At 44.3% G+C, this 25,057-nt stretch overlaps 1 protein-coding gene across 3 annotated transcripts in view; it reads right to left on the bottom strand.

Moving 5' to 3' along the window:
• Positions 1–25,057, bottom strand: part of SARS1 (seryl-tRNA synthetase 1) — a 178,614-nt gene that overhangs the window by 63,254 nt on the left and 90,303 nt on the right. For all 3 annotated transcript variants that reach the window (XM_044288249.1, XM_044288248.1, XM_044288250.1), the window contains one exon: positions 23,061–23,282. In XM_044288249.1, the coding sequence (XP_044144184.1) occupies positions 23,061–23,282 (222 nt within the window). The remainder of the gene's footprint in view (positions 1–23,060; positions 23,283–25,057) is intronic.

A 25,057-nucleotide genomic window follows, 5' to 3' on the forward strand; every position in this document is an offset into this window, starting at 1 on the left:
GTCTTCTGCTGAATAGGAATACTCACTACATCAGAAACTTCTATGGAGGCTTTTCTGACACAGTTTAGCATTCAGCTTTATAGCTGAGTGGATAAGGGCCTTGCCTCTAATGTTAAAATCCCGACTTTTCAGAAATAAGATTTAAATACACTGGAGTTTCCCCAACCACTGACTCCATATATGGATATCAGGGTGGATAAAAATCTATGATTAAAAAAAAAAAAAAAAAAAAAAAAAAAAAAAAAAAAGATTTTTTTTTATTTATTTAACCACTTCAGTCCCGCTAGCTGAAACCCCCTTCATGACCAGAGCACTTTTTACACTTCGGCACTACACTCCTTTCACCGTTTATCGCTCGGTCATGCAACTTACCACCCAAATGAATTTTACCTCCTTTTCTTCTCACTAATGGAGCTTTCATTTGGTGGCATTTTATTGCTGCTGACATTTTTACTTTTTTTGTTATTAATCAAAATGTAACGATTTTTTTGCAAAAAAATGACATTTTTCACTTTCAGCTGTAAAATTTTGCAAAAAAAACGACATCCATATATAAATTTTTCGCCAAATTTATTGTTCTACATGTCTTTGATGAAAAAAAAAATGTTTGGGCAAAAAAAAAAATGGTTTGGGTAAAAGTTATAGCGTTTACAAACTATGGTACAAAAATGTGAATTTCCGCTTTTTGAAACAGCTCTGATTTTCTGAGCACCTGTCATGATTCCTGAGGTTCTACAATGCCCAAACAGTAGAAAAACCCCACAAATGACCCAATTTCGGAAAGTAGACAGCCTAAGGTATTCGCTGATGGGCATAGTGAGTTCATAGAACTTTTTATTTTTTGTCACAAGTTAGCGGAAAATGATGATGATTTTTTATTTTATTTTTTACAAAGTCTCATATTCCACTAACTTGCGACAAAAAATAAAAAATTCTAGGAACTCACCATGCCCCTCACAGAATACCTTGGGGTGTCTTCTTTCCAAAATGGGGTCACTTGTGGGGTAGTTATACTGCCCTGGCAATTTAGGGGCCCATATGTGGGAGAAGTACTTTGCAATCAAAATCTGTAAAAAATGACCGGTGAAATCCGAAAGGTGCACTTTGGAATATGTGCCCCTTTGCCCACCTAGGCTGCAAAAAAGTGTGACACATCTGGTATCGCCGAACTCAGGAGAAGATGGGGAATGTGTTTTGGGGTGTCATTTTACATATACCCATGCTGGGTGAGAGAAATATCTTGGCAAAAGACAACTTTTCCAATTTTTTTATACAAAGTTGGCATTTGACCAAGATATTTTTCTCACCCAGCATGGGTATATGTAAAATGACACCCCAAAACACATTCCCCAACTTCTCCTGAGTACGGCGATACCAGATGTGTCACACTTTTTTGCTGCCAAGGTGGGCCAAGGGGCACATATTCCAAAGTGCACCTTTCGGGTTTCGCCGGTCATTTTTTACACATTTTGATTGCAAGGTACTTCTCACACATTTGGGCCCCTAAATTGCCAGGGCAGTATAACTACGCCACAAGTGACCCCATTTTGGAAAGAAGACACCCCAAGGTATTCCGTGAGGGGCATGGCGAGTTCCTAGAATTTTTTATTTTTTGTCGCAAGTTAGTGGAATATGAGACTTTGTAAGGAAAAAAGGAAAAAAAGAGAAAAATCATCATTTTCCGCTAACTTGTGACAAAAAATAAAAAATTCTAGGAACTCGCCGTGCCCCTCACGGAATACCTTGGGGTGTCTTCTTTCCAAAATGGGGTCACTTGTGGCGTAGTTATACTGCCCTGGCAATTTAGGGGCCCAAATGTGTGAGAAGTACCTTGCAATCAAAATGTGTAAAAAATGGCCTGCGAAATCCGAAAGGTGCACTTTGGAATGTGTGCCCCTTTGCCCACCTTGGCATCAAAAAAGTGTCACACATCTGGTATCGCCGTACTCAGGAGAAGTTGGGGAATGTGTTTTGGGGTGTCATTTTACATATACCCATGCTGGGTGAGAGAAATATCTTGGCAAAAGACAACTTTTCCCATTTTTTTATACAAAGTTGGCATTTGACCAAGATATTTCTCTCACCCAGCATGGGTATATGTAAAATGACACCCGAAAACACATTGCCCAACTTCTCCTGAGTACGGCGATACCAGATGTGTGACACTTTTTTGCAGCCTAGATGCGCAAAGGTGCCCAAATTCCTTTTAGGAGGGCATTTTTAGACATTTGGATCCCAGACTTCTTCTCACGCTTTAGGGCCCCTAAAAAGCCAGGGCAGTATAAATACCCCACATGTGACCCCATTTTGGAAAGAAGACACCCCAAGGTATTCAATGAGGGGCCTGGCGAGTTCATAGAATTTTTATTTTTTTGCATAAGTTAGCGGAAATAGATTTTTTTTTTTTGTTTTTTTTCTCACAAAGTCTCACTTTCCGCTAACTTAGGACAAAAATTTCAATCTTTCATGGACTCAATATGCCCCTCACGGAATACCTTGGGGTGTCTTCTTTCCGAAATGGGGTCACATGTGGGGTATTTATACTGCCCTGGCTTTTTAGGGGCCCTAAAGCGTGAGAAGAAGTCTGGAATATAAATGTCTAAAAATGTTTACGCATTTGGATTCCGTGAGGGGTATGGCGAGTGCATGTGAGATTTTATTTTTTGACACAAGTTAGTGGAATATGAGACTTGGTAGGAAAAAACAAACAAAAAAAAAATATAAATTTCGCTAACTTGAGCCAAAAAAATGTCTGAATGGAGCCTTACAGGGGGGGGTGATCAATGACAGGGGGGTGATCACCCATATAGATTCCCTGATCACCCCCCTGTCACTGATCACCCCCCCTGTCAGGCTCCATTCAGACGTCCGTATGATTTTTACGGATCCATGGATACATGGATCGGATCCGCAAAAACACATGCGGACGTCTGAATGGAGCCTTACAGGGGGGTGATCAATGACAGGGTGTGATCAGGGAGTGTATATGGGTGATCACCACCTGTCATTGATCACCCCCCTGGTAAGGCTCCATTCAGACGTCCGCATGATTTTTACGGATCCATGGATACGATCCGCAAAACACATGCGGATGTCTGAATGGAGCCTTACAGGGGGGTGATCAATGACAGGGGGTGATCAGGGAGTGTATATGGGTGATCACCCCCTGTCATTGATCACCCCCCTGGTAAGGCTCCATTCAGACGTCCACATGATTTTTACGGATCCATGGATACATGGATCGGATCCGCAAAACACATGCGGACGTCTGAATGGAGCCTTACAGGGGGTGATCACTGACAGGGGGGTGATCAATGACAGGGAGTGATCAGGGAATCTATATGGGTGATCACCCGCCTATCATTGATCACCCCCCTGTAAGGCTCCATTCAGACGTCCGCATGTGTTTTGCGGATCCGATCCATGTATCCATGGATCCGTAAAAATCATACGGACGTCTGAATGGAGCCTTGCAGGGGGGTGATCAATGACAGGGGGTGATCAGGGAATCTATATGGGTGATCACCCGCCTGTCATTGATCACCCCCCTGTAAGGCTCCATTCAGACGTCCGTATGTGTTTTGCGGATCCGATCCATGTATCTGTGGATCCATAAAAATCATACGGACGTCTGAACGGAGCCTGACAGGGGGGTGATCAATGACAGGGGGGTGATCAATGACAGGGGGGGTGATCAGGGAGTTTATATGGGGTGATCAGGGGTTTATAAGGGGTTAATAAGTGACAAGGGGGGGTGGGGGGTGGAGTGTAGTGTTTGGTGCGACTTCACTGACCTACCTGTGTCCTCTGGTGGTCGATCCTAACAAAAGGGACCACCAGAGGACCAGGTAGTAGGTATATTAGACGCTGTTATCAAAACAGCGTCTAATATACCTTTAGGGGTTAAAAAAAAAAATCACATCTCCAGCCTGCCAGCGAGCGATCGCCGCTGGCAGGCTGGAGATCCACTAGCTTACCTTCTGTTCCTGTGAGCGCGCGCGCCTGCGTGCGTTCACAGTAAATCTCGGGTATCACGAGATGACGCGCCGATGCGTCCAGGAGGAACAAATCAACCACCTCCCGGACGCATCGGCGCGTTAGGCGGTCGGGAGGTGGTTAAGTCAGATGTTTTTTTTTTATATAAAATGCTTTTTGAGGAAAATATATTACCATCCAAAGGTTATTCCATCATGAAATAAAGATTATTTTTTAAATTATGTAGAATAAGGCTGTACGTGGACTCCCATATTGTTGAATGGATTAGGCAGTGGCTGAGGGATAGATAACAGAGGGTTGTAGTCAATGGAGTATATTCAGATCATGGTCTTGTTATCAGTGGGGTACCTCAGGGATCTGTTCTGGGACCCATATTGTTTAATATCTTTATCAGCGAAATTGCAGAAGGCCTCGATGGTAAGGTGTGTCTTTTTGCTGATGACACAAAGATTTGTAACAGGATTGATGTTCCTGGAGGGATACACCAAATGGAAAAGGATTTAGGAAAACTAGAGGAATGGTCAAAAATCTGGCAACTAAAATTTTATGTTGATAAGTGCAAGATAATGCACCTGGGGCGTAAAAACCCAAGAGCAGAATATAAAACCAGTGATACAGTCCTAACCTCAGTATCTGAGGAAAGGGATTTAGGGGTCATTATTTCAGAAGACTTAAAGGTAGGCAGACAATATCATAGAGCAGCAGGAAATGCTAGCAGAATGCTTGGGTGTATAGGGAGAGGCATTACTAGTAGAATAAGGGAGGTGCTCATGCCGCTCTACAGAGCACTAATGAGACCTCATTTGGAGTATTGTGCTCAGTACTGGAGACCATATCTCCAGAAGGATATTGATACTTTGGAGAGAGTTCAGAGAAGAGCTACTAAACTAGTACATGGATTGCAGGATAAAACTTACCAGGAAAGATTAAAGGACCTTAACATGTATAGCTTGGAAGAAAGACGAGACAGAGGGGATATGATATAAACTTTTAAATACATAAAGGGAATCAACAAGGTAAAAGAGGAGAAAATATTTACAAGAAGAAAAACTGCTACAAGAGGACATAGTTTTAAATTAGAGGGGCAAAGGTTTAAAAGTAATATCAGGAAGTATTACTTTACTGAGAGAGTAGTGGATGCATGGAATAGCCTTCCTGCAGAAGTGGTAGCTGCAAATACAGTGAAGGAGTTTAAGCATGCATGGGATAGGCCATCCTTCATATAAAGATAGGGCCAGGGTCTATTCATAGTATTCAGTATATTGGGCAGACTAGATGGGCCATTGACTTCCATTGTGCTAGGGTGCTCGGTAGAACACCCAAGCATCGCAAAGTGTTCTACTTGAGCAAACAAGCACTTTGGTGCTCGATCAACATTATTAGGCACCCCTTGTCATGGTCGGCAGGGATCCCTACAGTCGGAGCCCCAACAATCAGAAACTTAACCTCTATACGCAGGATAGAGGATAAGCTGTTGTAATGGGGCAACCCCTTTAAAAAATCCTGGCTAAATGGGCGCACAAACCCCATTCTGTGCCACAGTAATTACACATGTACATTTCAGCCTAGTGTCATAGAGAGGAGGTGATTGCTGCATGTAAACGCAGCTCTTTACCTTCACTGACAAGCAAGCAATAGTCGGGAAGGATAATTGTCTGCTAGTGTAAAATCTGCAGTGTAAATGTGACATCAGATCTGATACAGATACATTAACGGCATCATATGAATACCTATAACACAAAAGAAAAATAGGAAGCATGTGCACACAAAATGAACCACAACATAATAAGCAAAACACAAAGGGAATAATAAAGAAAAATTTAAAGAAAAAAGCGTCACAATGAAAGTGCTTTGGGCTGAGCCCCATGTGTATTGCTGCAAAAGCAGCTTCGTGAAGGGTAATTAGCAGTTTTACAATGCCAGGTCATATACCAAAGTGGCTTTACAAAAGAGGACATCTCTAACCTCCACTCAAACCACAAGCGGGATAGTGGAGGAGAGAAAAGAGGCGCACAATAGAACGTTTGGGCAAGTGATCGGCCAAAATATTAGAAAAAAGAGAGAGGCTCACCTTATAGAGTTGTGCAAATGATAGGCACAACTCTAATGAAGACTTATATAGGTATAGACCGATTTCCCAGGATTGCAGGCGCAAGAAAGGTTTCTTCTGGAAAGGATGTCCAGTCCCCCGAAAAACTATTGTCAGAGAAAATTCTGCAATGGCGCAAATTCACTGGTGGAGACGGTTGTGGTACTTCAAATGAAATACTTCTTTATTTGAAGAAAGCGCATGTACAAGAAGCATTTTATATGAAGTACCACGACCGTCTCCACCAGTAAATTTGAGCCATTGCAGAATTTTCTCCATATACCAAATTGGGGCTTGGAGTTACTAGTTCTCACTGTACCTATGTATTGCAGTCCACACGCTATCCATGCGTACAAGGACAAAGTTAAGAAGGACAAATCTCATTGTAACTACAGTACTATCAAAACCTTTAAGAATCTATTACAAATCTCGCAGTAACCACAATATTAAGAAAGTATTACAATGATCCCTTATGTATGTCACATCATGAAATTGCTATTACAAATGCATCAGTCTTATTGTATGTAATACAACCCATACAAATAAAGATATTTCCTTTGTATTTTGTGAACTATAATTATATATACAGTACAGACCAAAAGTTTGGACACACCTTCTCATTCAAAGAGTTTTCTTTATTTTCATGACTATATTCTTTATTTTCATGACTATGAAAATTGTAGATTCACACTGAAGGCATCAAAACTATGAATTAACACATGTGGAATTATATACATAACAAAGAAGTGTGAAACAACTGAAAATATGCCATATTCTAGGTTCTTCAAAGTAGCCACCTTTTGCTTTGATTACTGCTTTGCACACTCTTGGCATTCTCTTGATGAGCTTCAAGAGGTAGTCACCTGAAATGGTTTTCACTTCACAGGTGTGCCCTGTCAGTTTTAACCCCTTAAGGAGTCAGCCCTATTTTACCTTAAGGACTTGGCCATTTTTTGCAATACTGACCAGTGTCACTTTAAGTGGTGATAACGTTAAAACGCTTTGACTTATCCAGGCCATTCTGAGATTGTTTTTTCATCACATATTGTACTTCATGACACTGGTAAAATGAAGTAAAAAAAAAAATGATTGTTTTTGCATTAAAAAAAATACCTAATTTACCAAAAATTTTGAAAAATTAGCAAAATTTCAAAGTTGCAGTTTCTCTACTTCTGTAATACATAGTAATACCCACAAAAATTGTAATGACTTTACATTCCCCATATGTCTACTTCATGTTTGAATTATTTTGGGAATGAGATTTTATTTTTTGGGATGTTACAAGGTTTAGAACTTTAGAAGCAAATATTGAAATTTTTCAGAAATTTACAAAAACCCAATTTTTAGGGACCACTACAGCTCTAAAGTCACTTTGTGAGGCTTACATAATAGAAACCACCCAAAAATGACCCCATTCTATAAACTAAACCCCTCAAGGTATTCAAAACTGATTTTATAAACTTCGTTAACCCTTTAGGTGTTGCACAAGAGTTATTGGCAAATGAGGATGAAATTTGAGAATTTAATTTTTTTGCCTAATTTTCCACTAACAAAGCAAGGGTTAACAGCCAAACAAGACTATCTTTATTGCCCTGACTCTGCCGTTTACAGAAACACCCCATACGTGGCCGTAAACTACTGTACGGCCCCACAGAGAGGCGTAGAGTGAAAGGTGCGCCGTTTGGTTTTTGGAAGGCAGATTTTGCTGGACTGGTTTATTTACACCATGTCCCATTTGAAGCCCCCTGATGCACCCCTAGAGAGTAGAAACTCCCTAAAAGTGACCCCATCTAAGAAACTACACCCCTCAAGGTATTCAAAACTGATTTTACAAACTTTGTTAATCCTTTAAGTGTTGCACAAGATTTAATGGAAAACAGAGATACAATTTCCAAATTTCACTTTTTTGGCAGATTTTCCATTTTAATATTTTTTTTCAAGTAACAAAGCAAGGGTTAACAGCCAAACAAAACTCAATATTTATGGCCCCGATTCTGCAGTTTACAGAAACACCTCATATGTGGTTGTAAACCGCTGTACGGGCACACGGCAGGGCGCAGAAGGAAAGGAATGCCATATGGTTTTTGGAAGGCAGATTTTGCTGGACTGTTTTTTTTGACACCATGTCCCATTTGAAGCCCCCCTGATGCACCCCTAGAGTAGAAACTCCCAAAAAGTGACCCCATTTTAGAAACTACGGGATAGGGTGGCAGTTTTGTTGGTACTAGTTTATGGTACATATGATTTTTGGTTGCTCTATATTACACGTTTTGTGCGGCAAGGTAACAAGAAATAGCTTTTTTGGCACCGTCTTTTTTTTTTTGTTATTTACAACATTCATCTGAAAGGTTAGATCATGTGGTAATTTTATAGAGCAGGTTGTCACGGACGCGGCGATATACCAAATATGTAAACAATTTGTTTTATTTATGCAAGTTTTACACAATGATTTCATTTTTAAAACAAAAAAAGTTTTAGTGTCTCCATAGCCTAAGAGATATAGTTTTTTCAGTTTTTGGGGGATTATCTTAAAAGGGTTCTGCACTTTCCATTAACTGATGATCTATCCTTAGGATAGATCATCAGCTTCTGATCGGTGGGGGTCCGACACCCAAGTGAACAGAGCTTAGCCGCGCCAACTCTAGTTGATACAAGTCGTGACGTCAGTGGGCGGACGGCCCGGTGGTCAACAGTGAGAAGGCCGCGGCGCTGCTGGAGCGCCGCTGCCTTTTCAAACAGCTGATCGGCGGGGGTCCCGGGTGTCGGACCCGCGCCGATCATCAGTTAATTAAAAGTGCAGAACCCCTTTAAGTAGGGTCTCATTTTTTGCGAGATGAGATGGCTGTTTAATTGGCACTATTTTGGGGTCCATATGACTTTTTTTTTTTTAATCAGATCTTTTTTATTGAAAAATGTACAAAGTAAATGCACACTATAGCGTGTCACAACAAATATGACATACAGACACATTATTCAGCAAATCTGGTAACACACAGGATACCAAGCCATGAGTAAAAATCAAATTTCCGCCCAACTCCCCAACCCCCCCATCCCACCCATCCCGCCCCCTCTTAACCTACACAATACATAGGCGCACTATCATATATTCCTATGCAGACGTCGAGACGACAGCCACGGTTCCCATAATTTTTCAAATTTTGCTGGGCATCCACGCTTCTGGTATACCATCCGTTCATAGCTTAACATTGTGTCAACAGCACTTAGGAATTCGCCTAGGGTTGGCGGCGCTGTCTGTATCCAGTGCAGAGCGATCAACTTTCTAGCAACATATAACACTCTACCTATAGCTATTTTATGCACCTGACTAGTGGCCAATTCAGATACGTATCCCAACACACACACTTTCGGATCAGGCGGCACCCGCACCTTATAAACGTCCTGTATCGTCTGAGATACCATCTCCCAGTATCTCCCTAATCTCTCGCACGTCCACAACATATGCAACAAATCAGCAGAAGCCATAGAGCACCTTGGACATTCATCCGTGGGTCTAAACCCTATGCGAAACAAAAAAAAACGGTGTCTTGTAGACCCTATGGACAATGAACAGTTGCGAGAGTTTACGCCCTTCACTCAAGGAAGAGAGAGGTATCGCCTCCAGTATGTCAGACCATTGGTCATCAGTTAGCTCGCCAACATCCTTCTCCCATTTACCTTTAGCCGCAAGCGGATGTGACAGTAGGAACTTATCAAGCAGCAGCTTGTATATACATGAGATCATACCTCTCCTTACCCCCCTGGACAGAATCTGGTGCAATGCAGCATCTCTCCCCGCCATCACAGTCGTACCTTTAAATGTGGAGTTGTGCGCGTGTCGCACCTGAAGATATTTATAAAAATGTGTTCTAGGTAGGTCATACAATTCCTGAAATCTGGTAAAGGACATGAACTTCTTTTCTTCCAGAAGGTGGCCCAACCTCAGAATACCCTTCCTTTTCCACACCCCAAAATCAGACAGAGAGAGGAATTCCGGCAGCACGGGATTATCCCACAATGGAGTGTATTCCGTGCTGCCGACAACCCCCCTCAGGATCTTAACCCTGTTCCACACAGAATGCATCAAGTAACCCAAATCTCCCAACAGACCATTCTTCCCAGCTCCTCTAGTCTCAAGAATCAGCAATAGGTCCTTAGATGACAGACAATGTTGAAACAACTGACACGACACCTCACTCGACTCCAGTTCTATCCACCCTTTAAAATGTTGGCATTGTGCAGCCAGGAAGTATACCCAGGGGTTTGGCACTGCAAGGCCCCCTTCCATCTTAGGATACTGCAGCGTTTCAAGCTTAATCCACGGTTGCCCCTTCTGCCATATGAGCTCCCTGAAAATAGCATTGATTGGAACAAATTTGGACTTTGGCAGCCAGACCGGGGAGTTATGTAGAATATAAAGCAGCTGAGGCATCAACACCATTTTAATGAGATTGGCTCTTCCCGCCACCGACAGATACAATTTACACCATGCCTTAGCTTTGTTCCGAAATTTACCAACCAGCGGGTCAAAGTTAAGGCGCACAAAGTCCCGGATTCTAGGCGATATATGGATACCCAAATACTTAAAGGACGCTACACATGGAATATTTCTGTCCCTCACTGTCTGCGACTGCCCCTGCCCGTCCAGCAGCATAATTGCCGATTTACTCCAGTTAATAGTCACCCGACAGGGCACCGAAGCAGTCAATAATTTTCATAGCCGCTTCCAAAGATGGACCAGTGTCCCCTAAAAAAAGCAAAGTGTCATCTGCGTACATCGCCACTTTATTATTAACTGTTCCATACTGGAACCCCCGAATGTCCAGTGACTGACGAATCGCTGCAGCTAACGGCTCAATCGCCACTGAAAATAGCAGAGGCGACAGCGGGCACCCCTGTCTGGTACCCCTGCCCAAGCAGAACTTGGGAGATACCCCTCCGTTCGCCCTGACACATGCCTTGGGATTAAAGTATAGCACCCGGACCCAGGATATATACTCATCCCCAAACCCCATAAACGCCATAACTCTCCACAGAAAGCGCCACTCAATGCTGTCAAAGGCCTTGGCCGCGTCTAAAGAAAGGATAGCTCTATCTCCAACATTCTCAGCTGGCAATTGAATACTGACAAACACTCTTCTGATATTAAGTGACGTCGATTTCTGAGGCATAAAGCCGGTCTGGTCAGAGTGTATGATAGACAAAATCACTTTAGACAGACGCATGGCCAATACCTTTGCAAGCAACTTAACGTCAGTGGAGAGTAACGATATCGGTCTATATGAGTCTGGGAGAGAGTGATCCTTGTCTGGCTTAGGAATGACTACAATTAATGCCTCCTGCATAGACGGAGGAAGCACCCCTCTTTCCTTGGAATAATTGAATACCTTCAGAAGTTCCGGGAGTAACACATCCGCGAAGGTCTTATACACTTCCGCCGGAAGCCCATCTAAACCCGGAGCCTTGTCGTTAGCCATAGCTGCCAACGCCGCCCTCAACTCTTCTAGCTCAATCGGCTCCTCTAACCGCATACTGTCCTCCCTGGAAAGCTTAGGAAGATTCAATGTGGTTAAAAATGCGTCAATATCCTCTTCCGAACATGTCACCTTAGGAGCATACAGAGAAGAGTAAAAATTATTCAATATGTTCAAAATGTTGTCAGTATCACGCCTGAGGACGCCATCAGCATCCAGCAGGCCAGGTATGCATTGAGACCCCTGCTGCGCTTTTGCGATAACCGAGAGCATATGGCCCACACACTCCCCTTCAGTAAAAAACTGCTGCCAATAAAACAGTCTTTTCCTCTCTGCTACTTCCAAGAGGTGACACCTCAGCTCCTCCTGTCTGATCTTCAAGGCACTGCTAGTTAGGGTAGATGGATTCAGCAATAAATGCTTCCTCCGCTAGCTTCATGTTATCGTGTTTCTGCAGATCAAGCTCTCTAGATTTAGATTTAATCCTATTAACTGTTTTGATAAGGGAGCCCCTGAGGAAGGCCTTCATCGCCTCCCAAACAATTATCGGAGACGCAGTCCCCTCATTTATACAAAAATACTCCCTAAGGGACTGAAGCAACTCGGATGGGTCACCTATCAATTTCAACCAAAAGGCATTCAATCGCCAGTATCTAACCCCCGGCCTGGCCGCCACAGAAATATCAAGAGCGATACTAAATAAGGAGTGATCTGATAAGGTTCTGGCCAGATACTCCGAACTCTGCACAAGCGGAAACATATGGGCATTCACCAAACCCAGATCAATGCGTGACAGGGATCCATAAGACGAGGAGCAGCACGAGTACTTCCTGTCCAGGGGGTGGGTCTCTCTCCATACATCCATCAGACCCACTTCCCGGAGTATTCTTGCAAATGGGGTCTCCCCCGTACTACTACCACTAGGTGTGATCTGGCATCTATCAAGCGAGCTGTCAAGTACATTATTAAAATCGCCCACTATTAACATTGGAAGTTCTGAAAATTCTGCCATAAACTCCATGAGCTTCCTCAAAGGCACCGAGGAAAATGGCGGGGGTATATAGATTGTCGCCAGCGCCATCCTCATCCCTTGGACCACACAATGCACTCCTATAAACCTGCCCTCCTCATCCACACATACCCTGAGGCACTCAAACATGACATTCTTATGAACTAGGATACTAACCCCCCTGGAATGCGAGGAGAAGACGGAATGCACCGAATACCCCAACCACGGCTTCTGCAGAACATGTATAGATTGTTTAGTCATATGCGTTTCTTGCAAGCATACTATTGCTGGCTGATATCTAGAGAGGTAACGGAACAGACCATGTCTTTTCGTAGCATCCGCCATTCCCCTCACATTCCAGCTAAGTACTCTCGTAACAGGTCCCATAAGAATGCATACATAGATAAAAGCACAATTGAGAGCCACACATCCCCACCTCCCAGCAGCTGCAAGGAAAAACAATGTTAATTACCAGAATACAGTCTCCTAACTCCACTCCAAGTCCCCCGTATAGGTATGAGAGGACTGTACGTTTCAGCACCTTAGTATTGCTGTCAATAGTACCCCCCGCTAACCTCAACTCCCCTCCCCCCCCCCCCCACCCAAACATCCCACCCCACAAAGTAAACATATGCAGCATATGTAGAACCAATATTGACTCTGGGGCCAACCTTGCGAACCTGGCCCAACAGCGCCTGAAGCAGCACAGCATCCAGCAAGATACCATGTGCAGGCACATTGAGAAAGTGGGGAGCCATCGAAGGCGTATGCTCTACCCACAAAGTGTCTCCAGCAACCGGCCAGAAACAGAAATAAAATGTCCACAACGGTGGGTGGACAGTCCAGGGGACATCAGAACTTCAATCAGGAACAGGAATGTCCATCAATCTCAGGTGTCCGTTGAAGGGATCCTAAGGCGGCGCTCATTTTGATCCAGCCACTTGACCGCAGCGTCCGGGTCCTCAAAGAACACAGCGGATCCAAACGCCACCACCCTGAGCCTTGCCGGGAACATCATGGAATACTGTACTTGCAAGTCTCTCAGCCTCCGTTTAATCTCCACAAAGCGGGCCCTCTTCTTTTGTACATCTGACGAGTAATCCGGGAACAGGGACACCTGAACCCCATTAATTTTTAAATCAGGATGAGACCTCGCAGCCCTCAGTATAGTATCCCTGTCTCGATAGTGCAGGATTTTAGCAAGTATTGGGCGTGGCGGCCGCCCTGGCGGCAGGGGCCTAGTGGGGACCCTATGTGCTCGCTCAATCGCATAGAGTGCAGAAAGTCCTTTATCACGGAATTTTTCTGCAAGCCATTTTTCAATAAATTCAGTCGCCTCTGGGCCTTCAGACTTCTCAGGAATGCCCACCAGTCTAATATTATTGCGGCGGGAGCGATTCTCAAGGTCGTCAGTCTTTGCATAAAGCGCCTCTATATCTTTTGATGCAGCCCTGCTCACTCTCTGCAGGGTAACAGCCCCATCTTCCAGGTCAGAGACCCTCCTTTCTACTTCTGAGGTGCGTTCAGCCACCTTATGCAGGTCATGCCGGATGATGGATATGTCCGCTTTTAGGCTTCCAATGTTAATGTTCATGGACTGGAGGGTGACATTGCAACTAGCTATAGCTGCCATCACGTCTTTCAACGTGGTTCAGGGGCAGTGATCACTGGCAGGTCTTTACCAGTGCAGCACAGGCCAGGACTCGCCCCCCCCCTCCTGCTGAACAGGGGGTTGTTGGTCTTCATCACAGGGGCCATCCTGCTCCCCTAAACCTTCCTCCACTGGCGTCAGGGTGTCATCTCCCTCTCCCCACACATGACTGGGGGACTGCTGTGATTTGTGAGCAAAGCGCTCCAGCCGCGCTGCAGCTCCCCGACTCACCGCCGCCCTCAGGTCAGGCCAGTCCTCCTCCTCGGCGCCATCTTGGGACCGGGTCTCTCTCTCCGGACGGCTCGGCGTCTTGCCTCTCTTCGCAGGCATAATGTCAGATTCCTGCGCTGGACCACCTCCCGGATCTGTCCCCTGCACCTCCGATGAAATCCAAGTCGATTTGCCACCGTATCAGGTATAAACGAGCAGGATAATGCCGGAGCTGATGCGGCGTGCAACCTACTCCATACGCCGCTAGGCTCCGCCCCTGCATATGACTTTTTGATCGCTTGCTATTGCACTTTTTGTGACGCAAGATGACAAAAAATTTCTTTTTTTTTAAACCAAATTATTTTTATTTTTTTAGGGTGGTCACCTGAGGGGTTAACTCATGCGATATTTTTATAGAGCCGGTCAATACGGACACGGCGATGCATAAATAAAAAAAGTATACATATTGGGTAAGTTTTACACAATGATTTCATTTTTGAAACCAAAAAAAAAAATCATGCTTTAGTGTTTCCATAGTCTAAGAGCCATAGTTTTTTCAGTTTTTGGGCAATTATCTTGGGTAGGGTCTCATTTTTTGCGGGATGAGATGACGGGTTGATTGGCACTATTTTGGCGTACATGCAACTTTTTTGATCACTTTTATTACCTTTTTGGGAAGTAAGGTGGGCAAAATTTCAATTTTCTCATAGTTTTATTTTTTTATGGCGTTCACCGTGCGGGGAAAGTAACATGACCGTTTTATAGATCCGGTCGTTACAGACGCGGCAATACCAAACAAGTGTAGGGAATTTTATTTTTTTCATTTTTAAATCAGTGATAAATGTGTTTTTTGATTTTTACCTTTTTTTCACCTTTTATTTTTTTTTACCCAGACCCACTTGGTTCTTGAAGATCCAGTGGGTCTGATGTCTGTATAATACAGTACAGTACAAAATATATTGTACTGTATCCATTTTACTTACACTATGCCTTTAGCACAGATCTGTTCAGCACCATGGACAGCAGGACGCCTGAGAACCTTCCCCGTCTGCGAAGTTGTGGCAAGAACTTCGCAGACGGGGAAGGGTAAGGACTGGGGTTCCCTCACTCTGTCACCCCAAAGGGCACAGCAGCCCCCTGATGGGAGAGGGAGGGAGCCGAATCTTACTGTTAATTCTTTCCATACAGCGGTCCGTACGGACCGCTGTATGGAAAGGGTTAAACGGCTGACATCCATTAACAGATGTCAGCCGTTTATACCGGGGTGTCAGCAATGTGCCGACACCCTGGTATACCCACTGTACACCAACGATTTCCCAGCGGGCTAAAATCAGAGGCGCCTGGGGGGGGGGTGATAAATATATATTTTCACCACACTAAAGTTTCTGACCGCGGTGATCAGAAACTGCAGAAATCGCAACAAACCGCAGGTCTGAATTGATCGCCGATACGGGAGGGGGGGGGGGGGGGGGTGACAGGATGCCGGCTGAATGATTTCAGCCGGCATCCTGTGTGGATTAACCCGTGGGGCGCCACAATCTCACTTTAAACTCATGACGTACCGGTACGTCATGGGTCCTTAAGGACTCGGGATCCATGCCGTACTGGTACGTCATGGGTCCCTAAGGGTTTAATAAGTGTGATTTCTTGCCTTATAAATGGGGTTGGGACCATCAGTTGAGTTGTGGATAAGTCAGGTGGACACACAGCTGATAGTCCTACTGAATAGACTGTTAGAATTTGTATTATCGCAAGAAAAAAGCAGCTAAGTAAAGAAAAACGAGTGTCCATAATTACTTTAAGAAATGAAGGTCAGTCAGTCCGAAAAATTGAGAAAACTTTGAAAGTGTCCCCAAGTGCAGTCACAAAAACCATCTAGCGCTACAAAGAAACTGCCCCACATGCGGACCGCCCCAGGAAAGGAAGACCAAGAGTCACCTCTGCTGCGGAGGATAAGTTCAACAGAGTCACCAGCCTCAGAAATCGCAGGTTAACAGCAGCTCAGATTAGAGACCAGGTCAATGCCACACAGAGTTCTAGCAGCAGATACATCTCTAGAACAACTGTTAAGAGGAGACTGTGTGAATCATTTCTTCATGGTAGAATATCTGCTAGGAAACCACTGCTAAGGACAGGCAACAAGCAGAACAGGACAATGACCCCAAACACACCTCCAGGCTGTGTAAGGGCTATTTGACCATGAAGGAGAGTGATTGGGTGCTGCGCCAGATGACCTGGCCTCCACAGTCAACGGACCTGAACCCAATCGAGATGGTTTGGGGTGAGCTGGACCGCAGAGTGAAGGCAAAAGGGTCAACAAGTTCTAAGCATCTCTGGGAACTCTTTCAAGACTGTTGGAAGACCATTTCAGGTGACTACCTCTTGAAGCTCATCAAGAGAATGCCAAGAGTGTGCAAAGCAGTAATCAAAGCAAGAGGTGGCTACTTTAAAGAACCTAGACTGTGACATATTTTCAGTTGTTTCACACGTTTTTGTTATGTATATAATTCCACATGTGTTAATTCATAGTTTTGATGCCTTCAGTGTGAATCTACAATTTTCATAGTCATGAAAATAAAGAAAACTTTATGAATGAGAAGGTGTGTCCAAACTTTTGGTCTGTACTGTATATAAAACATTTTGCATACACGCTTATAAAAAAAAAAATTGTGATATGGTCGCTTAATTTATATCAGATCTGATGTCACATTATTGCGCATTTATACTCCACCGACTAGCAGAAAATTATTAGCAAATACGTTTTTGTCTGTGGAGGTGACGAGCTGCATTTACATGCTGTGACCACCTCCACTGTATGGGATGAGTGATGGCTACTGCCATCACTCGTCCTCATACAAATTCATTGCTTCTGAGCAGAAGATCACTTTTCACACAGCACAACTGGCTGCCCACAAATAGTTATTTAAGCACCTCAGGCCCCCTAGCTTAAACACCCTTAATGACCAGACCACTTTTTACAATTCTGCACTACACAACATTCACTATGCTATGTTTATTGCTCGGTCATGCAACTTACCACCCAAATGAATTTTACCTCCTTTTCTTCTCACTAATAGAGCTTTCATTTGGTGGTATTTCATTGCTGCTGATATTTTAACTTTTTTTGTGATTAATCGAAATTTACAGAAATTTTTGCAAAAAAAAAAATGTTTTCGGTAAAAAAAAATAAAAAATGCTTTGGGTCACAAGTTAGCGGAAAATTTTAGGGGCCCAAATGCGTACGAAGTAGTTTGAAATCAAAATCTGTAAAAAATGGCCTGTGAAATCCGAAAAGTCCTCTTTGGAATGTGGGCCCCTTTGCCTACCTTGGCTGCAAAAAAGTCTCACATCTGGTATCCCCGTACTCAGAAGAAGTAGGGCAATGTGTTTTGGGGTGTCCTTTTACATATACCCATGATGGGTGAGAGAAAAATCTTGGCAAAAGACAACTTTTCCCATTTTTTTTATACAAAGTTGGCATTTGACCAAGATATTTCTCTCACCCAGCATGGGTATATGTAAAATGACACCCCAAAACACATTCCCCAACTTCTCCTGAGTACAGCGATACCACATGTGTGACACTTTTTTGCAGCCAAGATGCGCAAAGGTGCCCAAATTCCTTTTAGGAGGGCATTTTTAGACATTTGGATCCCAGACTTCTTCTCACGCTTTAGGGCCCCTAAAAAGCCAGCGCAGTATAAATACCCAACATGTGACCCCTTTTTGTTAAGAAGACACCCCAAGGTATTCAATGAGGGGCATGGCGAGTTGATAGAAAAAAAAAAATTTGGGGCACAAGTTAGCAGAAATTGATATTTTTTTTGTTTTTTCTCATCAAGTCTCCCTTTCCGCTAACTTGAGACAAAAATTTCAATCTTTCATGGACTCAATATGCCCCTCAGCGAATACCTTGGGTTGTCTTCTTTCCAAATTGGGGTCATTTGTGGGGTGTTTGTACTGCCCTGGCATTTGAGGGTCTCCGCAATCATTACATGTATGGCCAGCATTAGGAGTTTCTTCTATTCTCCTTATATTGAGCATACGGGTAATGAGATTTTTTTTTTCCGTTCAGCCTCTGGGCTGAAAGAAAAAATGAACGGCACAGATTTCTTCATTCGCATCGATCAATGTGGATGAAAAAATCTCTGCCAAAAAAAAAGGAGGGGGAATGCATCTGCAAGGACATAAGAGCTCCGCCCAACATCCATACCCACTTAGCTCGTATGACCTGGCAAACCCGATTTCTCCATTCACATCAATCGATGTGGATGAATAAATCATTGCCGGGATTTTTTATATTTTTTTATATATACAAAGTGTTTGCCAAAGCATATGAACACCGCCGCCTCCTCAGCTCATATGTCTCGGAAAAAGTATCTTTTACTGCAGAGGAGAAATCTTGTCTTGCAGCGCCGCATACACCGACTTTTGTGTAATCTGACAGCAGCGCAATGCTTCTGTCAGAATTGCACATCAGTGCTGCAGCTAGTCGATCGGTTGGTCCACCTGGAAGGTAAAAAAAAGAAAAAACCAGGCCGCAACGCAATAAATTTATTAACTTTATAATAACTTTTGAACAGAACATATAAACTTTATTTAACTTTTTGAACATAATGTTAAATTTTTTGCTTACTGGTGATTTTTATTTAATTTTTTAGCTTTATAGGACAAACCTCTCCTTCCCCATGGGACAATGTGCAAAGCGCAAATCGCCCAAAGTTGTGGCGAAGTACATTATGCACTTTGTCCCAGGTGAAAGGAGAGGTTTGCAGCAGTTCTGTGTGAATGGGCCCTAATAGCCCTGTGTGCCTGTCCTGTGAGATGTGATCCCTATGCTAAGTGTACCTGTGAGTGGTACTTCCAGAAACACTCCCCAAAGCATAGGGCAGGGTGGTCAGGGCAGTCAGGACAGAAATAGCAGGTGTCACGCCTTATTCCACTCCTGCTACAGACACAACATCTTTTTCGGGGTGACGGTTGGGTTGAGGTACAGGCAACGACACTGGGGAAATGTCCCTCGTGTAGACGGCCCACTACACTGGTGGAAGGGGCCACGGAACCTCCTGGATACAGGAGGTTCTCGATGATCTTTTCGTGAAATTTGAGGAAGGATCTTGTTCTCCCAGCCTTACTGTAGAGAACAAAACTATTATATGCAGCCAATTGAGTTAAATATACAGACACCTTCTTATACCAGCATCTGGTGCGTTGGGAAACTAAATACGGTGACAACATCTGGTCATTGAAGTCCACCCCTCCCATGAGCGAATTATAGTCGTGGACACAGAGGGGCTTTTCAATGACACTGGTTGCTCGTTCAATTTGCATTTTCGTGTCTGCGTGAATGGAGGAGAGCATGTAAACATCACGCTTGTCTCTCCATTTCACCGCGAGCAGTTCTTCATTACACAAGGCAGCCCTCTCTCCCCTTGCAAGATGGGTGGTAACGAGCCGTTGGGGAAAGCCCGTGCGACTAGGTCACGCGGTGCCACAGCAGCCAATCTGTTCTAGGAAGGTACAGATGGTACCCCTTGCCAAATAAGGGTGACACTAAGTCCCAGACTGTCTTCCCACTGCTCCCCAGGTAGTCAGGGCAACCGACCGGCTCCAGGGTCTGATCTTTACCCTCATAGATCCATAATTTGTGGGTATAGCCTGTGGCCCTTTCACAGAGCTTATACAATTTGACCCCATACCAGGCGCGCTTGCTTGGGATGTTTGAAGCCAAGGCGCCCGGTAATACGTATAAGGGACTCGTCTACGCAGATGTTTTGCTCAGGGGTATACAAATCTGCAAATTTCTGGTTGAAGTGGTCTATGAGGGGCCGAATTTTGTGGAGCCGGTCAAAAGCTGGGTGGCCTCTGGGACGAGAGGTGCTTTTGTTACTAAAGTGCAGGAAACGCAGGATGGCCTCAAATCGTGCCCTGGACATAGCAGCAGAGAACATGGGCATGTGATGAATTGGGTTTGTGGACCAATATGACCGCAATTCATGCTTTTTGGTTAGACCCATGTTGAGGAGAAGGCCCAGAAAAAAATTGAATTCGGAAACTTGGACTGGTTTCCACCGAAAAGGCTGGGCATAAAAGCTTCCCAGGTTGGCGGATATAAATTGAGTGGCATACCGGTTTGTTTCTGCCACGACTATGTCCAAGAGCTCCGCAGTCAAGAACAGCTCAAAAAATCCCAGGGCCGAACCGATCTGAGCTGTCTCAACCCGAACTCCAGACTGGGCGGTGAAAGGGGGAACTAATGGTGTGGCTGAAGTTGGGGACTGCCAATCAGGGTTTGCCAGCACCTTAGGGACTCTAGGGGGTCTACGGGCCTGTTTGTGCGGTGGCTGCGACGGGGTAACTATTGCACGTGCCACCGTACCAGCTTCAACTGCCCTTCTGGTGCTCGCCACTTCACCATGTTGTACGGCAGTGCTGGTACTAGGTCCAGGGTGGGCTGCGCTGCTGGTGTATGCCTCACCACGTAATCCGACAGCGCCAACCCCACTCTGCTGCCCTTGAAGCGGATCCTGCGCAACCTGTGGTCTAGCAACACGGGGCCGGGTACGCCGGGTGGTATCAGGGACCTCAACCTCCTCGTCCGAACTTTGGGTCAGACTGCCACTGCTTTCTACAGGTTCATATTCTGACCCGCTAGATTCGTCAGATGAGGGTTCCCATTCCTCATCCGACTAGGTCAGAATCCTGTAGGCCTCTTCAGAAGAATACCCCTTGTTTGACATTTTGACTACTAAATTTAGGGGGTATTCCCTGAGACTACCCAAGAAAAAAATGCAAGTCTGTCTTACAAATGGGAGGCTAGCGAAGTACCGGAGGCCGCTGCGATTGATAAAAAACATCAAAACCGTTTTTGTTTTTTTTATCGCCGCAGCGATAAATATAATTTTTTTTGTCACTGCGGCGGGGCGGGCGTGGGTGAACGCACGTGTGGGCGACCGATCAGGCCTGATCGGGCAAACACTGCGTTTTGCGTGGAGGGTGAGCTAAGGTGATACTAATACTATTATAGATTTGACTGTGATCAGTTCTGATCACTTACAGATACTATAAAAGTACAAATTCTGATTAGCGATACGCTAATCAGCAAATCAGTGACTGCGGTGCGGTGGGCTGGGCGCTAACCGATTGCTAACTACCTAACCAAGGGGCCTAAACTATCCTAAAACCTAACAGTCAATACCAGTGAAAAAAAAAAGTGACAGTTTACACTGATCACATTTTTCCCTTTCACTAGGTGATTGATAGGGGCGATCAAGGGGTGATCAAGGGGTTAATTGGGGTGATGGGGGGTGATCTGGGGCTAAGTGTTGTGTCTTGTGTACTCACTGTGAACTGTGCTCCTCTGCTGAGACCAACCGACGAAAAGGACCAGCAGAGGAGCACAGCAGCCATTTAACACTTTATATTTATAAATATAAAGTGTTAACTGGCCTGTGATTTGTTTTTTTAAAAATCAGCAGCTTGCCAGCCACGATCATTGGCTGGCAAGCTGATGACGTGACCCCCCTTGAACTTTTGCCGGCCTGCGATGCGCATGCACGGGCCGGCTGTGCGCGTCATCTCACGTCTCGTGAGATGGCGCATATATGCGTGACTGTGCCTCAGATTGCCGCCTCCGGACCGCGATCCTGCGTTAGGCGGTCCGGAGGCGGTTAAAGGGAACCTGTCATGTGGATATTTGATTATAATCTAACTAATTATATACAATCATTAACTACTAAAAAATGCCTTCGATGTATTCGCTTACTGGTGTGACAGATGGTTACCTCATAATATATACACAAAGATGCCGCATGCTAATGAGCTGATTTGAGTCCAGCGTGATGTCAGTGAGTCCAGCGTTTTTTTTAATTCAGAGGTATAGCCACTCCCCTGCCCACCTGCTGCTGATTCATATGGAAAATAACTGTCAAACAGCAGCAGGTGGGCGGGAAGAGTCAGGAGCTCATGAATATTCAGGACTCATCATTATCAGCTGGAGCTTTTCAATACAAGATGTTGGCAGATTGACTGGGTCAATTAAAGAAAGTGACCCAGCATTTTGCTAAGAGAATCAGTCACTTATTTATGTTGCCCTTAGTTAGGATACCATAAAACTGGTGACAGGTTCCGTTTAAGTGTCCGCACAAAAGACCATTTCACCCGATGAATCTTGTGAAATGTGTGTTTAGTTCATTCAGGTAATCTGCACCTTTGTAGGAACGTTCATTCCCGATAATCTAACAGACAAATGGTCAGTATAAATGTGTTTTTGACATTTCTTGCACTTTAGGTCACTATACTCAAGCGCTTGCACTTTAATTGGTTATTTTTGGGTGGGTTATAGCCTCATGTTAATTTGCCTTATCAAGGGCTTTGTGCTGTGGAAGTTGTCTTGTACACAGATACTGCTCATATATTTCAGGACTTTAAGTGTCTGTAGATCACTGGTGTCATGTTTTTTTGTGGTACCAATAAAATCCATATGATTTTAGTCAATTTTCTATTGGTATGCTCCATTAATCATGCAAGTGTTGATTTAGTTTAATATTTTGATTTTGCACATGTCAGCACCCATTTTTGTGCATTGAGTTCATGGTGCCCAATTTTCTATAATTATCAATTCAGTACAATTACCTTTTCAAATTGATGCACTCTGAAGATGCCTCGAGTATCCCTTCCATGGGAACCCACTTCCTGACGGAAGCAGGTTGATAGACCTGCATAACGTATCGGTAAGTCTTCAGGCTTCAACCATTCATCACGATGTAAAGCAGCAATTGGTTGTTCTGAAGTAGCAATCAGATATTTCTCATCAATGGACCCATCATCATGTTTTTCACTTCCTTTTCCAATCACCTGACAAAAAGAAAATGTTTTTTTTTTATTTTTATTTTTTTATTTTTTTTTACTTGTAATTACACCATGGTACAGTTCCAGAGGAGATGAAGCATAGTGTAACAAACAGCTTATAGGCGGGGAGTGACAGATGTCGGACACCTGACAATCAGATATTGATAAGTCAATATTTAAGGCCTGCACAATCCATTTAACTCCTTAAATGCAGCGGTCAATGGCAATCACAGAATCTAAGCTGTTTGAAGAGGGATTGTGGGCTCCCTCTCTCACCCCATCGGTTTCCCGTGATGTGATTGCATAGTGTTAAAGGTCGCAATGACAGTGGAAGGCTTCCGGGCCTGCCTGCTATACAAGCCTATGAGGCTCAGGAAGGGCAAACTGTAAAAATGAACAGTTACAACATGTATTATACCAATCAGACCATCAGAAGTTTTTCTTTTAAAATAAATAAATAAATATTTCAAGTGTAAAAAGAGCCCACTTCCACTTCAAGCCATTTCCTATTGAAAAATAAAAATAAGACATTCAATATTGCATCACCCGTAACCACTTCCTTATATAAATATCACATGATTTACCCCATCAGATGCCAGAACAGCCATTTTGTGGTTACATTGCCTTCCAAAAATCATAACACCAAGCAATCAAAAAGTAACTCCTCATATAAAAAAAATTTGATTTTTATACTTACGTAAAATCAGTTTCTCGTTCAATGCAATTGGGTACACAGCACCATGGGTATATGCCCAGCTACCACTAGGAGGCACTAGACATCAAAAAGGTTGGCTCCGCCCAGGTGGGCTATACCCTCTATACTATTCAGTTTGTAACAATAACAGTAGGAGAGAGAAACAAAAGCGAAGAACCAACATGTCCTGGACCAGGAAAGGAAAGAACAGCAGCTCGGTGACCGTGAGTGTAAGTAAAAACAGAGGGTGGGATCTGTGTCTCCCAATGCATTGAACTAGAAACGGATTTTACGGCAATTACAAAAATCCAATTTTCTCGTTAATGGCATTGGGGGGACACCGCACCATGGGACGTCCTAAAGCAGTCCTCGAGGGTGGGATTGAAATCTCATGCAAAAAGAAGGGTGCACAGGTGCAGAAGAACCATGCGCCATCGGAAAGTCCACTAGAAGGGATACCAACCCTGGAGAGGAGAGGTTCCTCAGTGTACATTTGTCTTTAACCACCCATAGAGAATCTGTATGGTGGAAGACCGCCTGATGCTCTGTTTCCGAGAGAGAATCGGAGCAGAGGTGTCGCCCGAGGCAGCGGATGGAATGGCAGGGAAGGACTTGTCACCAGCCTCAGGCCTGTCCTGGGAGAGACCCGAGGATGCCAAGGAGGAGCGGGACATGGTTGTGACAACCAGAGGTAGTCTGCGAGACCTAGCAGAGTGTGCCCCATCCACGTAATTTTGGGGGGGGGGGGGGGGGAAATAGGGAATGCCAGCCAAAGGCTGTCCTACCAGACCCCAGGTGATGTGTCCCGAAGAGGTGCTGCAGCAGCTGCAGAGGTGACCAGGAGAGCTGCAGGAGAGATGACGGCAAGATGGAGGCTTCTTCTCCCAGGATAGAGAAGGAACTGTGCCCCCCCAGGCTAAAGGCCCGCGCTTATCCATGATGGGATGGAGAGGCTATGGAAGGAGCCCGGGAAACCAAGAGGGGAGCAACTAAAGTGGCAATCCACGATGGAGCCCCAACCTGCGGCAGGTCGAGACCTGCAGAAGACAGGAAAAAGAATAAAAATAAAATAAAAAGCAGCAAGAAA

Source organism: Bufo gargarizans, chromosome 3 (genome assembly GCF_014858855.1).
Source record: "Bufo gargarizans isolate SCDJY-AF-19 chromosome 3, ASM1485885v1, whole genome shotgun sequence".
Taxonomy (NCBI): Eukaryota; Metazoa; Chordata; class Amphibia; order Anura; family Bufonidae; genus Bufo; species Bufo gargarizans.